Source organism: Falco rusticolus, chromosome 11 (genome assembly GCF_015220075.1).
Source record: "Falco rusticolus isolate bFalRus1 chromosome 11, bFalRus1.pri, whole genome shotgun sequence".
Taxonomy (NCBI): Eukaryota; Metazoa; Chordata; class Aves; order Falconiformes; family Falconidae; genus Falco; species Falco rusticolus.
Genome location: NC_051197.1, coordinates 7,321,242 through 7,333,711, shown reverse-complemented (window position 1 = coordinate 7,333,711; position 12,470 = coordinate 7,321,242). Strand labels below are relative to the sequence as shown.

At 38.1% G+C, this 12,470-nt stretch overlaps 1 protein-coding gene across 2 annotated transcripts in view; it reads left to right on the top strand.

The window, feature by feature from the left end:
* Nucleotides 1–12,470, top strand: part of ZFYVE9 (zinc finger FYVE-type containing 9) — a 62,727-nt gene that overhangs the window by 31,572 nt on the left and 18,685 nt on the right. For both annotated transcript variants that reach the window (XM_037404914.1, XM_037404913.1), the window contains exons 6-10: nt 3,446–3,622; nt 3,953–4,122; nt 4,890–5,013; nt 6,747–6,869; nt 8,095–8,250. In XM_037404914.1, the coding sequence (XP_037260811.1) occupies nt 3,446–3,622; nt 3,953–4,122; nt 4,890–5,013; nt 6,747–6,869; nt 8,095–8,250 (750 nt within the window). The remainder of the gene's footprint in view (nt 1–3,445; nt 3,623–3,952; nt 4,123–4,889; nt 5,014–6,746; nt 6,870–8,094; nt 8,251–12,470) is intronic.

The window sequence follows — 12,470 nt, the reverse complement described above, 5'->3', positions numbered from 1 at the left end:
TTTGTTTTTAATTCAGGAGCCTCCTCTCTGTCCTTTGATGCCTGACTAGATAACCTGTTGTATGTTATGTTGTATGTATGACTAGATGTATGTATGTATGTATGTATGACTAGATAACACTTTTGTATGGAGTGCCAAAGAGAAGAGTCATGAGTGCAGTTGTGCCTCTTCTGGATTATGCACTACAGGAAATCAAGAAAGTAATATTTATCCACAAATTAATCCAGCTCTTCTAACTCAACTCCTTGATGCTGGAATAGGAGGTCTAGTCGAAAAACCTGTCCACAAATCTGGACAGCTGAGTTTGGATTGTTGCTTTGGGCATGTTGCTGGAGTCTGCCAAACCCAGGATTGCGCTGTGACTAGAAGTCTGTTGTGAACATGGGATATGAGAGAGGTCACACGTAGTTAAGAGGTTAACAAGTAGAACAAACGAGAAGTTATATTACCTCTGCTTGGAGTAAGGAAAGACTGTGTTTTAACCGAAGGGCCATGGAATCTGTTTTGTATTTTGCCCCTTTAGAGTATTAACACTTTAGATATGTGTTATAAATATGGGCAAACAGACTATTCTTCCCTCTGCACCTTGAGGCCTCTGAAATTTCAAGAACATCCTGTGCTGGCAGTTACCTTTGGGTGATTATGCTGTCCAGTTGACTTATGTCCATGACACTGAGGCAGCTGTTGCTGAAAGACTCAATGTTCAGTTTTTATGTCTTGAATTAAGAAGGTAGAAAAATTGGATTATGTTGAGAGGGGATTCATGCGAGTGCTTAAATCATGAGAAAACCTGTCTCATCATGAGAAATTCCTGGCACTCTGGTTTATTAATGGAAAGATGAATAAGTGACTTGATTTCAGGGTGTAAATATGTATCTTGATAACTGAAACTTTATCACAGAAGTTACTTCAATTGTAGAGGAAGGTTTGACCAGTACACTCTAACATGTAGTAGGTAGAATGAGAAGTCAGTGTAAACTTTTAACTGTTAGGATAACTAACTGCCCTGATAATTACTCAACAGTTATCACGGAATCTCTGTTGCTGCAAATGTTTAGTCACACTTCGGAGACCTTAATAAAAGATTGCTGCTGTAGTTTTAAACAAGAATTAGTTAGGAAAATTCTGTTTTATGTCAGTGTTCAGATAAGGTAATTTTAATGGTATCTTTACATGTTACTGTATAGTAGGTTATTTGGACTGCTGTTTTCAGAAAGATCTGTTAATTTGTTCAGCATCTAACTAAACTTAGAAGCTCATAGCTTCATTTTTTCTCCAGGTAAGTTCAGTACTGTGCAGGTTCAGTTGAAAGTAACTGAGTGCTTAGTCTTGAGGTGAGCATCCAAAATTAGTAGACAGTTTCTGTTATTAAACAGGAATAATTTTTCTGTTTCAAAAATATTAAAGATTAATCAGTGTGCAGTGATAGGTTTTAATTATTAATGATTCTTTACTGTAGGCCAAATGTGTAAGGTGACAGGAAATTGTAGGTTGTAATGTTTAGAAATTAAAACAGAGTCCTGATGATGACGTTGAAGGGGTGCTAAAATCTTACATTTTGAGATGGAGAATTGCACACATTTCAAGGTGTACAAGAACAAGGAGTTACACATACACCTGGCAAAAGACAGCTGGCTCCTTTCGGTGGTGAGTAGGATTTGTTTCCATCTGGGGGAAGGGAAGAATCTGAAAATATTTCAGTGGAATCCAGAAGCGTTCTTGTAAAAAGGCAGAATAAAATTGATCATATTATAATGATTTCCTTTTAAAAGCCTTTCTGTCCTGTTGCCAGGACAGATACAGATTAATGGCAGTGAACAGTGACACCGCTGCTTGGTTTATTACAGGGAGAATGCTGTCTGCATACTTAGGTGTACTTGCCCTGGGCTACCTCTCTGTTTCTATCCCTGCTGCAGTGCTTTGTGATGATGCTTTTGGTTACTGGTTAGTTAACCTGTAGCCCGATTGTATCTGATCCCTCCTGATCCTTGCAGTTTCTTTGTCGGTACAGATTTGGGGTTTTTTCCACTCAGTGCAGCAGGTTAAGCATTAATCTTTGTACCATCTTGGAACCAGGGGTAGGAATTGCACTTACTTCATTTGCTTGCTTGCTCTCTGGTTTGTTTCATTGGGGTGTGGGGGGAGGGTTGTATGTTTTCTGGCACTTTTCCATGGTCAGGCTATGTGTTTAATAAGTTTCCAACACTATTTTTACTGTATTTTCAATTGGTAGGTATGCTGAGTTGGCACTTCGCTTGATTTAGAGAAGGCTTTAAAAATGTTCTTTTACCATGCTAAGACTTTTCTAATAAAGGGATCCTAGAGATGTAACTTTTCTTTGCGTGTTTTTCACACTTCCATCTTTCAGGACCTATACTCTAAAGGAATACAGAGTTGCTGTTAAAAATACTTCAATTTAATTAATCTTCTCAAATGGAAATGTCAATACTTTTTTCATTGGCAGGCATTTTACTCTATTGGTTTTACAGGTTGATGCGAGGAAGCAGAAGGGGTTTATGTTCGGCTGTGTTCTGTTTGAGTTCTTTTGGTCTTGTTATTTTTTTGCTTTGGTTTTCTGACAATTCATAGCCAAAGGAACCCAAAGATATGCATGATTTATTTAGGCTTTATAGCTGCTCTGAGAGCTTAGGTGACATGATATTTATGCTTGACTAGAGGAGTGCATTTATTTGTAACATACTAATATTGTTGAAGGTGCAAGCATACATATGAATTTTCTGGTACCTTTCATAGCTACAAGTCTTCCTTAGAGATGAAAAAGTAGTAGTACTTTAGGGTTGCAGTCTGTTTCACTAGCCGGAGGAGAGATTTCCCTGTGATGGATGTTGTTGACAAAGACATTATATGTGTGGTTGTTTGGGCAATTGAATTAAGGCTCAAGTCATGCCTTCAGAGTTAGTAGTATTAGGTTTTTTTTAATGGTTAAGGATATAAGTTGTTGATCTGTACTGGTCTGCCCTGGATATAAACAAAGGCAAGGTGCTTTTTCTCATATACAAAAGATGAATCTGTTCAAGTGTCCTGTGGATAGTAAAACTTGTAATAGGAATGTTCGTCTGTCCATACAGTGTGATAAATGTACATGGATATAAGAATTGAGTGTTACCAGTTAAATATTAGAAGATGAAACAAAATGAAGCATGAGGAACTAAGCAACATTCTGGTCCAAGTGTACTGTTGTAATTTTCAGAAAATATTTCTGTACAAACTGATATTTTTATTGCACAGAACCAGTGCTGTTTCGTTTCCTGCTATGGATTTTCTTGCTTAATTACAGTCTCCTGGGCTTTTAAATAAAGGAAGAGAGATGGTCTTTGGAAGGTGGCAGGGTCCATACCTACTGTAGCTGAGAACTTAACACAGTATTCTGGACTGTTCGATACCTTCCTCTGTGTTCATGTTTCTTGTTCTTTGTTTGCTTTAGCTCAAGCCTGGGAGAACATGATGAGTGCCTCAAGCCAGAGTCCTAACCCTAACAATCCCGCTGAATACTGTTCTACTATCCCTCCTTTGCAGCAGGCTCAGGCCTCGGGCGCCCTGAGCTCTCCGCCTCCCACTGTCATGGTACCTGTGGGAGTTCTAAAGCATCCTGGAGCAGAAGGTAAGAGTACTTCTTTTTCTTTAAGTTTACCTGTAGTAGGAATTTGGAAGTAATATCTGCACTTCATCCATTCCAAATACTCTAGCTAATGCCAATTGTGATATTTCTGCCCTCAGTAGGGACATCAGGATTTTAAGAACAAGTAAACTATTCTCAGCAGGTATGTTTAGACATGATGCTGCCTTAGGAAATGCACTAGATGATGTCTTAAGTCTCTTCCAGTCCATGTTTTGCTCTATTTTTTTTTTCATTTTGCTTTTCTGTACTCAAATTTTCCAGTCGATGTTGCTGTGAGATCTTAAATCCTATTTTGTAAAATGTTCTCTCTAGTGGCTCAACCTAGAGAGCAAAGGCGTGTTTGGTTTGCTGATGGGATATTACCCAATGGAGAAGTTGCCGATGCAACAAAACTGACAGTGGCTGGAACAACTTCTACAGGAACCTTAGCAGTGTCACATGATCCATCAAAGCCCGTGACCAACAACACTTCATCAGCAGAAGTAAGCAAGTGTTATCACTGCTCAAAATATCGTCTTTGCTTTGGTCATGAGTTGTATATTAGCTTCGATGGAGGTATCAGTAAGACTGATCCATGAAATCAGTTGAGGCTCATCTTAGTATGTTGTGTGGCAAGTGTCCTCATTTATTTTAATGTTTGCAGAATGCTGAAACAACCATGTATTTTGAACTGAAATCAACTATTACGAGGCAGAGCACTAAGCAATGTTTGAAGTCTGTGTGCTAGGGGGCTTCCAAGTGTTTGGCTTTAGAGCCTGTGTATGAAGGATATTTGTGTAATGCATGTTTTAAAAAAGCTGAGTGGTGATCAGTAAAGAGTTTGAAAGAATGTCATAGCATGAAGCATAAAAATACTTTGCTTGACACTTCTCATAAAATGAGGTATGCAGGAAAGCGCAGGCATAATCTAACAATGTTAAATCCACCGTTCTCCATGCGAGTGGAATTGAGGCTTTGCAAAAAGTTCAGATGGGCATAGGTAGATTTAGATTTTGTAAAGAAATGGGTATGTGTGGTGCTAAAGAAGGGAGGTGCAGTCTCTGTCTAAGCAGACTTTTTAGTAGTAGTTCATCTACAGGAGTTGTCACATGATCATCTGTTGTTAAAGAGCCAAATTACTTGGTACTTCTAGTTCTCCAGCAGACGCAGGCTCCTTCACCTACATGTAGTAATATAGTCAGTGAGTTCTTGTATTTTTATCATTATTACTTTTGTAATGTTGTCCTTTCTTCTTGTTTTCTTCTTGTAGACTGATAATGCTTCTGTATTCTCGGGAAATATAACTCAGGTTGGCAGTCCTGTTGGCAGTGCAATGAACCTAATTCCTGAAGATGGTCTTCCTCCAATTCTCATCTCCACTGGAGTAAAAGGAGGTGAGGGTATAATTTGGCAGCTAGCTTTTTGCTTACCAGTTACAATTAACGTAATAGTTACTGTGTATATTTTAAAAATAAGATGCTGGCAATATGCTGAGTGTTTGAAGAAATTCACAGTAAGTACTCGTGGCTAAATGTTGTGACACTCATTTGCACCATTGATCCTTATTAGCATCCAGGAAGGACCCCATCTTGCAATGAAATTACTATAAGAAGTGAAACACGAAGCAAAAAGAAAATTAACTTCAGTCCAGAAATATGTGCTAATTTCTTCACTAATCGGACTGTGGGGAATGTTTGACACAGAGATACATTTTAATTAGCCTTATGAATATTCATGCTTCCCTTCTCTGAAATTCTCTTGGAACATCCGCTCTGTCTGAGGCATCCCCAAGCACTGCATTCAACAGCACTATTGCACATCGTGGCCCACCATGAAGCTTTCAGTAATTGTGATGTCCCCTTCCAGAGTATCCAAATGGAGAAGGATTCAGAAAATTAAAAACTAATTTGTAAAAGATTAAAAAAATGTATATATTTGTTTATCTGACAATTGCTTTCCACAGTCTGATTCGTTACAACCTTTAATATGTTCCTGGGATTAATGTATGTTTTCATCTTTGATTTTTTTTTTTTAATTCCTATTAAAGGTTTTGCTGGTACAGTGCATTTCTGATGTTAAGCTGGAAGTAACGTTTTATTGCAGGATAGCGTCAAAACCAAAATGTGAGCAGCTTTTAATTTCAAAACAAGTCTGTTCCATCCTGTGTTAGCTGTTCATATGGGTGCCTGATTATTCAGTCTCCTCCACAAAAAAGGAGTGAAACAACAGTATACTTTTTCAGCTTCGATATAGATAACCTCACATAAATTGTTTTGTGTGCTAAGCTGATGTTGTTTCATATGTATGCTGTCACACACTGAATTTTCTTTGCAGCATTTTACTTCTGATATTCTTATTCTATTTAAAAAGATTCCAAAAACATTTTACACGTTAGAAAGCAAAATTACCTTTCTTTCTAGATTGATTTTAACTGGAAAGGTAATAGATTTCTTTCAAAATCTGTTTTCATCAGTGTAACTGTTTTTTGTTAAAGTTTAAATGCAGTGTAGGTTATAACCACATGGATGAAAAATTTTGATTTGCTAGTCATCTGAATCTAATCATAGAGGGACACTATAGATGCTTTTGAAGTTTCACGTTGGGATCCATTGTGCGCTGGATTTAGACCTTCTGTGTTTGTTTAAAAATGTTGCTTTACATAGTGTTACCCTCTTTGTTATCTTCTGGTAGCTAATGCACACAAAATGTTAAGTTATGTGACATAAAGATAGACCAGGTGTTGAGGTTTGTAGTCCAGGACCAGTGCTCTCTTCCTTTACTGTGATACAAAGAACAATCGTTAACTTCTTTGTCATTTGGGATTTCAGTTGACACATTTCTCAATTGGATTTCTATTTTCTCCTCCAGTTGATACTGAAAAAAATCTGATTTATGAAACAAGCTGCACTTTTCTAATGGCTATACCGCAGTTATGCACATAAACGCTATTGAAGTTTGAAAATACCAGCCTAGGAAACAATCAATCAAACCAGTGATACTTAAATAAGGTTTTTCTTAAAGGTCAAAAAAGCAAAAAGCATCAGAATTGGGGTTATCAGATTATAATGTAGAGTGCTGTACCAGTAAGTTAAGCACCTCATCGTGTGTTTACTTGTTTCTTTTGTAGACTATGCTGTAGAAGAGAGACCTTCTCAGATCTCTGTCATGCAGCAGCTGGAGGATGGTGGCCCTGACCCTCTTGTATTTGTTTTAAATGCTAATTTGCTGTCCATGGTAAAAATAGTAAATTGTAAGTTTTTATTATTAAATAAGGCTTGGGATATGAGAGGGAAAATGTTATATATATTATTAGTAAGAACAGCAGCGTTTTTATTTGGTGGGATAGTCTCTGAAAATGCACGTGTATTGAAAACTTTGTACTTAGTCATATTAAGTTAAATTACAAAAGGCTCTTTTCCAGTGGCTTAGACATCGATACAGATGATTTTGTGTAGAAAATACAAACTAGACTGGTAGAGCCTCCAGTCTCAGGACTGGAGATCAGTGTCTCCTGTCCAACTTGGTAGGGCAAAGTATTTTATCACTTATTCTTGCTTTGGTTGCTTAACTCATTTCCCTGTCATCCCATTCTGGAAAAGCAGATAGGATCCCATAGTAATTCACACGTTCCTTTCCACTCTGCCCCTCTTGTATCATTTTCTATACTCTGTGTGTGTGTACACATGCTGAGGAAGGGAGGAATGAATGGGGAGGTGTGCAGATGGCTTCTCGTGGTAGTACCTCAGGTGATCTCTGCTGGCTAAGAAAACATTTGAGAAACTGAGGAGGGTTTTGCAGTAAATTGTTTTGGTTCTATGAAAAGTTCATACAATAAATTAAGATGTTGTTTATAAACAGTTCAGCATCTGGTTAGATAGCAGTATAATTTTTTACATATAAAAATGTCATCAGTATGCATATATATACATATTAGATGAAAGATTTTATTTTGATAACTTGGTATTCTCAGCAAATTAATTGTGAAGTTATGTGAACATTCATGTGCAACAGAACAACACAGTGATGTCTTCTGAAAACATCTGACATCCAGCTATCTATCTTAAGAGAGACATATTACTGTCTAAAACTGGTTTAGCCGTCAGGATCGTGATATACACAGCCAACAGCCTGGCCTTTTCCCAGGTTCCTTCATTCCCATTTAAATCCTGTCCTTTAATTTGGATACAGAAACTGCTAAAAGTCTGCTTTGTGGTGTTAATCCCAAGATCTGACTGGGAGCTCTAATGCTCTTGCTTTTCCTTAGCTGTAAACTGGGAATTATTGAGCTTCTTTTGTTTTGGATGTGCTTGCTTGTGAAGTAACAGATATAGAACCTAATTTGTCTGTGGGACAGATATCACAACGAAGCATGCTGTAAAACTGATTCTTGAAAGAGTTATCTTCCTATAGTGAAATTTAGGCATATTTTATGGCAATCTGATCTTATGTTCTGATACATGTTTTCCTCTCTGCAGATGTGAACAGGAAGTGCTGGTGCTTCACTACAAAAGGCATGCATGCAGTGGGGCAGTCGGAGATAGTCATTCTCTTGCAGTGTTTGCCTGATGAGAAATGTTTGCCTAAGGATATCTTTAACCATTTTGTGCAACTTTACCGGGATGCCTTAGCAGGTAGGAATGCTCTCTGTTAAAAATGGTTTGAACAGATAATCGTACTGGGTCAGATACGCAGATTTTTGTCATTTGGCAAAAGGCTATTTTTGTATTAAAGAATATAAAAAGAGAATAAGGATCAAAGCTGATAGGGGGCTGAGTTCTTACTGGTTATTCATATCCAGTGTTATATTCTTCTCACCAAATAGAAGTATTAATGAGGTGCTGGTAACCTGGGGAGCTGCTCCAGAGATCTTCCAGCCTTCCTCTGGATGCCAGCAGAACAAAAAAGTTTGGGCTATAAACAGACATGTACAGCAGTGGAGCAGGAGGACTCAGCCTTTGCTGAGTGTCTGCTCTGGCTGCTTCTGTTAGGCACTGGGGTAGGAGTTTGAATACGGCTAATGTATCTGAAATTAGTGCTGTACTTCATTTAGCAGTAAGTGTAGTAGGATGCTCCGCAGGGCTCATGAGTACGCTAATGAAATTGCTGCTAATAATATTTTTTTTTCCCAGCTTGAAGTCAGGGTAGCTTTTTTAAAGATGCAGAAAGAAAACTTTGAGAATCCTTGTGGGATAGTATGTTAGATATCCCCAAAGCAGGTAGTTCAGAAATTTGATTTCCACAATGTATGTGCCTATTGCCACATTACGGAGATAGTATTTAGATTCAAAAGTAATACAAATATGTATGCATATGTGTGTCTGCAATGAATTGCAGGGCATTGCAGGAATTCTCCCTGAATTTTGAATTTTAGTATCTCAGTTGCAACATTGTATTATGTAAACCTTTACACATTTTACATTTGCTAAGTAAATGGGCTTCCACTTTTAGCTATTGTTGGACCCTAGAATTCAAAAATTATTGCATAAGGAAAAATGCAAGTATTTGGTTCCACTGATTAGGAAATAAAGCTAGTTTTCCAGAAGTGAAATTGGATCACATTAAAGTTATGTACTGAAAATACATTTACAAAGGGTTCTGCATATCATTTGCAATGCCTTTGGAGTGACTGAATCCAACGCTAATAAAATAATGAAAAAGATCTTCATTTCCTAAAATGTCTTGATACAACAAAGGTCAGCTTGTTCAGAGAGGTTGCCAGGTTCAGAATGCACTATTATTCCATGTCATAATGGATCTCATGTGCACTGCAAACAAATACCTTTCTGAATCTCACTTCCTTTGCAATGCTTTATCTTCTAATTATGATGTTATTCAGAGAGAGAGATATGAAAAATTGCATGTGTGTGTATATCTATGTATATTGCACATATAAATCCAGCTTGGTGTGTATATTGCAATGAAGTTCTGTATAATTACACTACAGAAATGCATAATTTATAACTCCTACATAATGTATTTGGAATTCTTTTTTTAGTGCTCTAGTGGTAGTAATTTGATATCCTACAATTGCACTGGTGCAAAGAGCTGCTTACTATCATACAATTCTTAATCAGAAACCAAATTTCACTGTGTCGTGGTTTAACCCCAGCCAGCAACTAAGTACCACACAGCCACTCGCTCACTCCCTGCCCCACCCTGGTGGGATGAGCAGAATGAGAAAAAATTAAAACCCATGTTTGAGATAATTGAAATAAAGTTAAAAAAATTAAATAATAACAGCAACAACAATAATAATTGTAATAAGGAGGAGAGGGAGAGAGAGGAATAAAACCCAAGGGAAAAAAACCCAAGTGATGCACAGTACAGTTGCTCACCACCTGCTGACCGATGCCCAGCCACCCCCTGAATAGTGATTGGCGGCTCCCAGCCAGCTCCCCCCCAGTTTATATACCGAGCGTGGTGTTCTATGATCTGGAATATCCCTTCGGCCAGTTGGGGTCAGCTGTGGCCCCTCCAGCCCTCTCACTGTCAGGGCACGAGAAGCTGAAAAGTCCTTGACTTAGTATAAACACTGCTTAGCAATAATGAACAACATCAGTATGTTATCAACATTATTCTCATACTAAATCAAAACCACAGCATTGTACCAGCTACTAGGAAGAAAATTAACTCTATCCCAGCCAAAACCAGGACACATTGTTTAAGCATTCAACTGTGTAATGTTCTTTTGGTAGGATTTGCTCTGTGTTGTGTATCAGACGTGTAGTAGAAGTAGATAGACACTTTGAGTTGCTACGTAATACCAAACCACATTGAAGTTTTTGTAGACCGTAGCACCTTGTTAAATTCCCATAGCATTTTGTAATGCTGTTTCTGAGTATCCATCCTTTTTTCTTTCCTAGTCATGTGTGTTTGAGAGGGAGAAGTATATATTAGCATATTTGCAACTCCGGCTGTTTTAAATGTTATTCAGCTAGAGAGACAGGATATGATGCTGTAGGGGTTTCAGTTTGGTGGTTCTAATCCCTTGGGAGTGTTAGCAGTTTGCATGCTGTTGTAGATGGAGCCATGCTTCCCAAGTTGTTCATTTCAGAGGTACTGCACCTCTCCTGGTGATTAGGTGATAGACATTGAGAGTGAACGAGAATTCGCATTGGAAGTTAGAGACTATTTAAAACCCTGCTTCACAGTTTTATTTTTCGTTATATAATATGTTGTTTTAAATGTATTTTGCCATCAGGAAACTGAAATAACTCTGTGGATGTTTTTATTTATCTCCTTTAGTAAATGTTTTCCTAAAAACAGTCATAAAATAAAAAGACACATATAGTATTTTTTATTGGAATGGAAACAAGAATTACTGTTAGTGTTGTTGATTTTGCTTTGGAGTGATTTCAGGTTTCTTGGTTTTGTTTTCAGCTGAAAAACGCAGCATTCCCCTTTTGTTTATTTAATTAAAGCCCATATCTACAGAAAATTGTTTTTTCATGAGTCACATTTATTTGCTAGCTTTTCTTGCTTAAGTTTGAATTCTGCATTCAAGCCTAGAAACACAAACTTGTATGTACTTGTACCTCTTCCCAGATGGTTCTGCTTTCTTCAGACTAACTTATTTCTTGGAGATGAGTCCTGCCCTCAGCGCTAGGTATTGCTGTCAGCCATTTGCAGAGTATGGTTCTAGCACGTGCAAGGCATGACAGCAGAGCCGAGGCCTCAGGCTTGCAGGTAGGAGCACTTAGTCCGTACACTCAAGGCTTTGCAGTTTGTCGTTCAGATTCATGTCCCATTTCAGCGTAGCTGTCAGTCTGGTACAGCAACGCCCCGAACCTTCATTAGTTTTGTTGCAGGAGGTCCTCAAGCTAGTCTGGTGTTAGGGCTTGATAATTGTGAAACAGTGGAGAGATTTTGAAGGAAAAATGGCATTTTTCACTATAAGTTTGTATGCATGTGAGTTATAATAAATTGTAAAGTTGTTAATGAAGGCAAGTATTAATTGCTGTTCAGTTTCCATCACTGTATTTTTCCTCTGGCCCTCCCGTCATCAAGCTCCCTGCTGCGCTGCTTTTCTTGTTTTGAAATTGGAAGCTAATGATTTCTGTTGTGGTTTTAGTAGTTGTACTCTTGTAGTAGTAATCCCATGATTATCCTTGTCTGTTGGCTACAAGCCTGGCAGGAGGTCTAGTGAATGGAAAAATGGGAACTTCTGTCTGTCTGAATGGGTATTTGAAGCAGTTGAATGTGTTAATACAGAGCTGCCAGATATGCCCTAGTGCATCAACTTTTTGGTGGAACACAATAAATGCTACTGTTACTTTTGCAGGGAAAATGCAAATCTGGCAACAGCTTGAAATGGCTTTGTGATCACCCTGGTTTTGGAGATACTCTGGGTGAGGGTGGATTTATCCCAGTCAGTTTTGTGTATTTCTTACCCAGCCTGGTTTTAGTTAAATAAGGTGGTAGCTAATACAGAGTAGATCTATGAAGAAGCCCATGTAGATGCTTTGAACAAAGAACAGGTTAACTAGGTGAATAATACACCTCTGCAACTGTAATGTGGTACGATGGGTACAAAATCAAACATCCTATAAGATGTGAGAGTGATCGTTTGGAAGACTGCCACAGACTAGTCTGGGGAAGTTTTGGGTGCTGGTAACTGCTACACTCACAGTGACAGTAAGTGAAGTGTTATGCCCCTTGCCAATATGAATAAGTTCTTTTCAGATTACTTGCTGATGTGTTTCAGTAAAAAAATGCTGAGTATGGTCAGAACTTTGAATGTTGAGTTTCATATGTTTTTTTCTCAGTGTTGGCATCTCTACAGATGTGTTGTGCCACCATGTTATATTCATGTTCTTGTCTCTTCTGTGGCTCTTTGTGGCTCTTGGTGTGG